We start from the raw sequence: 2500 nt of genomic DNA, 5'->3' as shown, positions 1-2500 counted from the left end.
AGAGAGAGAGAGAAGAAAGAGAGAGAGAGACAGAGAGAGAGAGAGAAGAGAGAGAGAGAGAGAGAGAGAGAGAGAGAGAGAGAGAGAGAGAGAGAGAGAGAGAGAGAGAGAGAGAGAGAGAGAGAGAGAGAGAGAGAGAGAGAGAGAGAGAGAGAGAGAGAGAGAGAGAGAGAGAGAGAGAGAGAGAGAGAGAGAGAGAGAGAGAGAGAGAGAGAGAGAGAGAGAGAGAGAGAGAGAGAGAGAGAGAGAGAGAGAGAGAGAGAGAGAGAGAGAGAGAGAGAGAGAGAGAGAGAGAGAGAGAGAGAGAGAGAGAGAAAGAGAGAGAGAGAGAGAGAGAGAGGGAGAGAGAGAGAGAGCCTACTATACGCACAGAGCTCGAGCGGTTCCAACAGAGGCCTCAGCTCGTGCCAGGTTACGCTAAGCAGAAGAGTAGTTAGTATTGTTACACTAAGGGAAGGTTAACGTATAGCGCCGGTTCCCTTATCACTAATATCAAATTCCTCAGCGATCTTTTGGATTGTTGGATAAAAGATTATGTACGTTACGTACGCGATATTTCGCATTAGGTTTTAGTACAGCGAGAGGACAAATTGATACAACTATAAAAACATTGCATAATACATACATAATTTTAGAAACAGCTACGCAATGTGACACAAATAAACATATGACACATATCTCTAAACCAGTAGATAAGCATTAGTAAGAAACAACTTAAACACTTATCGCTACTCAATAAGTGAATATCTTATTTCTCCCCCTTGCCCTCCCTCTCTCTCTCTCTATCCTTGCTCTTCCAACGTCATATATGCTGTATTATCTTTACACGTTTAAGTATTCAGTATATTCAGCAACTCAATCCCATTAATGCATATTCACGTGACTCGTCTTAGCAAAAGGCAGAGGAGATGCACATCGGCACAAATTCACTCTCACGGGAAGTAGGGCAACGGCGAACCAAAGCGGGTTGTGCGTCTTCTCTACGTACGGCGTGAAGGTTAGGCGTCTGAACTGCATTTCAGATTTATAGTTCGTTCTGTTTTGATTTATTTACTTTTTGTTTTTTTATTTATTTATCTTTTTTACTGGCGCTGTGTATCAGATTGTGATAGAAAGGAGAAAAAATTGGGAGAGAAAATGAAATGTAGTAAGCTTACTGTGCTAGCTTGGCGCACGCTGACAGCACGTGCAGTCTCTCTCGTCTTTGTTTATATATGAAAAACTTCCAAAACATAAATTGTGAAAATGGATATTCAAACAAATAAAACTCACCCAGGGTATTTTCAAACTTTAATTAAATCAAGTTCGAAAAAAAAATATAATAGGAGGAGGCAAAGTAGTTTAGGCTGAGGAAGGGAGAGGCTGTAGTTCTCCCCTCGACAGCCTGGTGGGAACTGACATCCACGAACCAGCCTTTACGAGCCGGGGACGCAAAGCTGGTCACATGCGCCGGAGATGCGTCACACTCGCACGTTGTGACATATTCTAACATTTTGATCTACCTCATTCTTTGTTGCGCCTTATTATCGCTACTTAGCTCTCAACTTATAGATTTCCTAGTCTCTTGCGTTCTAGAGAATTATCACTGCCATCTCGATAGTGTAGGATTTATTAGTTAGAATCCCCAAGAGCGAAAATGCAGTCGAGATATGACACTCTACACGAAAAATCATAAAATCTACGAGAAAATATGGAAATAGACGTGTAGGTGATTCAACCGAGTCGTGTGGACGTTCCTCTTGCCCGATTGGCTGAGCGCGAGTGACGTCACTGTCGCCACACGCTACTCACTCCTCGCATTCAGTCAGAGTCTGTTTACTACAGACTCAGTTGCCCTTTTGCCGTGCGTGGATGAAGACGCGCCGCTGCGTACCGCGAGTGTTTTCTCATGGACTCGGCCTGTCAGCACGACGGCAAAATGTTACCCCATGCAAATTACGAGAGAATCCCTGTACAGAGCACGCGAAGTGCTGTCTTTGGATCTATGCTTGTCGATGACAAGTCCAACACGCCGTATTCAGACGCCACACAGGTAAGGATGAAAAATCATACGAGTTTTGTGGACTTTGTTTCTGGAGGCCTGTCGCTCCCTGCAGCTCTGCGCCGTGACGCGAGGATGACACCAAGTGACGCTGCCAAAGGACACTCTCTCTGGATTTAGATCAACACATGTGACGATGATTTGTTATATTATTGGGTTGAAAGTCGCGAGGGGCGAATTGATAGTGAGATGCTAAGGAGTAACAGGATGCATGTGTGTTGTTGTTTATATGACTACTCCTGAAGTAGGGTAATGTGTCACATAGGATTATTTTGTCATATCTTACTCTTTATGGAGCTTTAGCGCTGATGATCAGATGCTGGAAATCGACAATCATGAATATAAGCGCCTTAGGTTTAATACTCGAGAACTTGGGTCATGCGTCGGAAATTTCAAGCGAGTGATGAAGCATTTTTGAACTTGGGCCGACGCGACAGATCATCCCAGCGACAGCCTTAC

General features: G+C 44.0%; 1 protein-coding gene across 1 annotated transcript in view; it reads left to right on the top strand.

Annotated features, from left to right (window-relative positions):
* The first annotated feature begins 1820 nt into the window (after window positions 1–1820).
* LOC125027972 (transcription factor sem-2-like) overlaps window positions 1821–2500 on the top strand; it is a 10105-nt gene continuing 9425 nt past the window's right edge. Inside the window, exon 1 of the mRNA XM_047617183.1 lies at window positions 1821–2032. Within this exon, the coding sequence (XP_047473139.1) occupies window positions 1889–2032 (144 nt within the window). The 5' untranslated portion in view covers window positions 1821–1888. The remainder of the gene's footprint in view (window positions 2033–2500) is intronic.

This window comes from Penaeus chinensis, chromosome 8 (assembly GCF_019202785.1).
Source record: "Penaeus chinensis breed Huanghai No. 1 chromosome 8, ASM1920278v2, whole genome shotgun sequence".
Classification (NCBI taxonomy): Eukaryota; Metazoa; Arthropoda; class Malacostraca; order Decapoda; family Penaeidae; genus Penaeus; species Penaeus chinensis.
The sequence above is the reverse complement of the archived record's forward strand: the minus strand, read 5'-3'. Positions and strand labels throughout refer to the sequence as shown.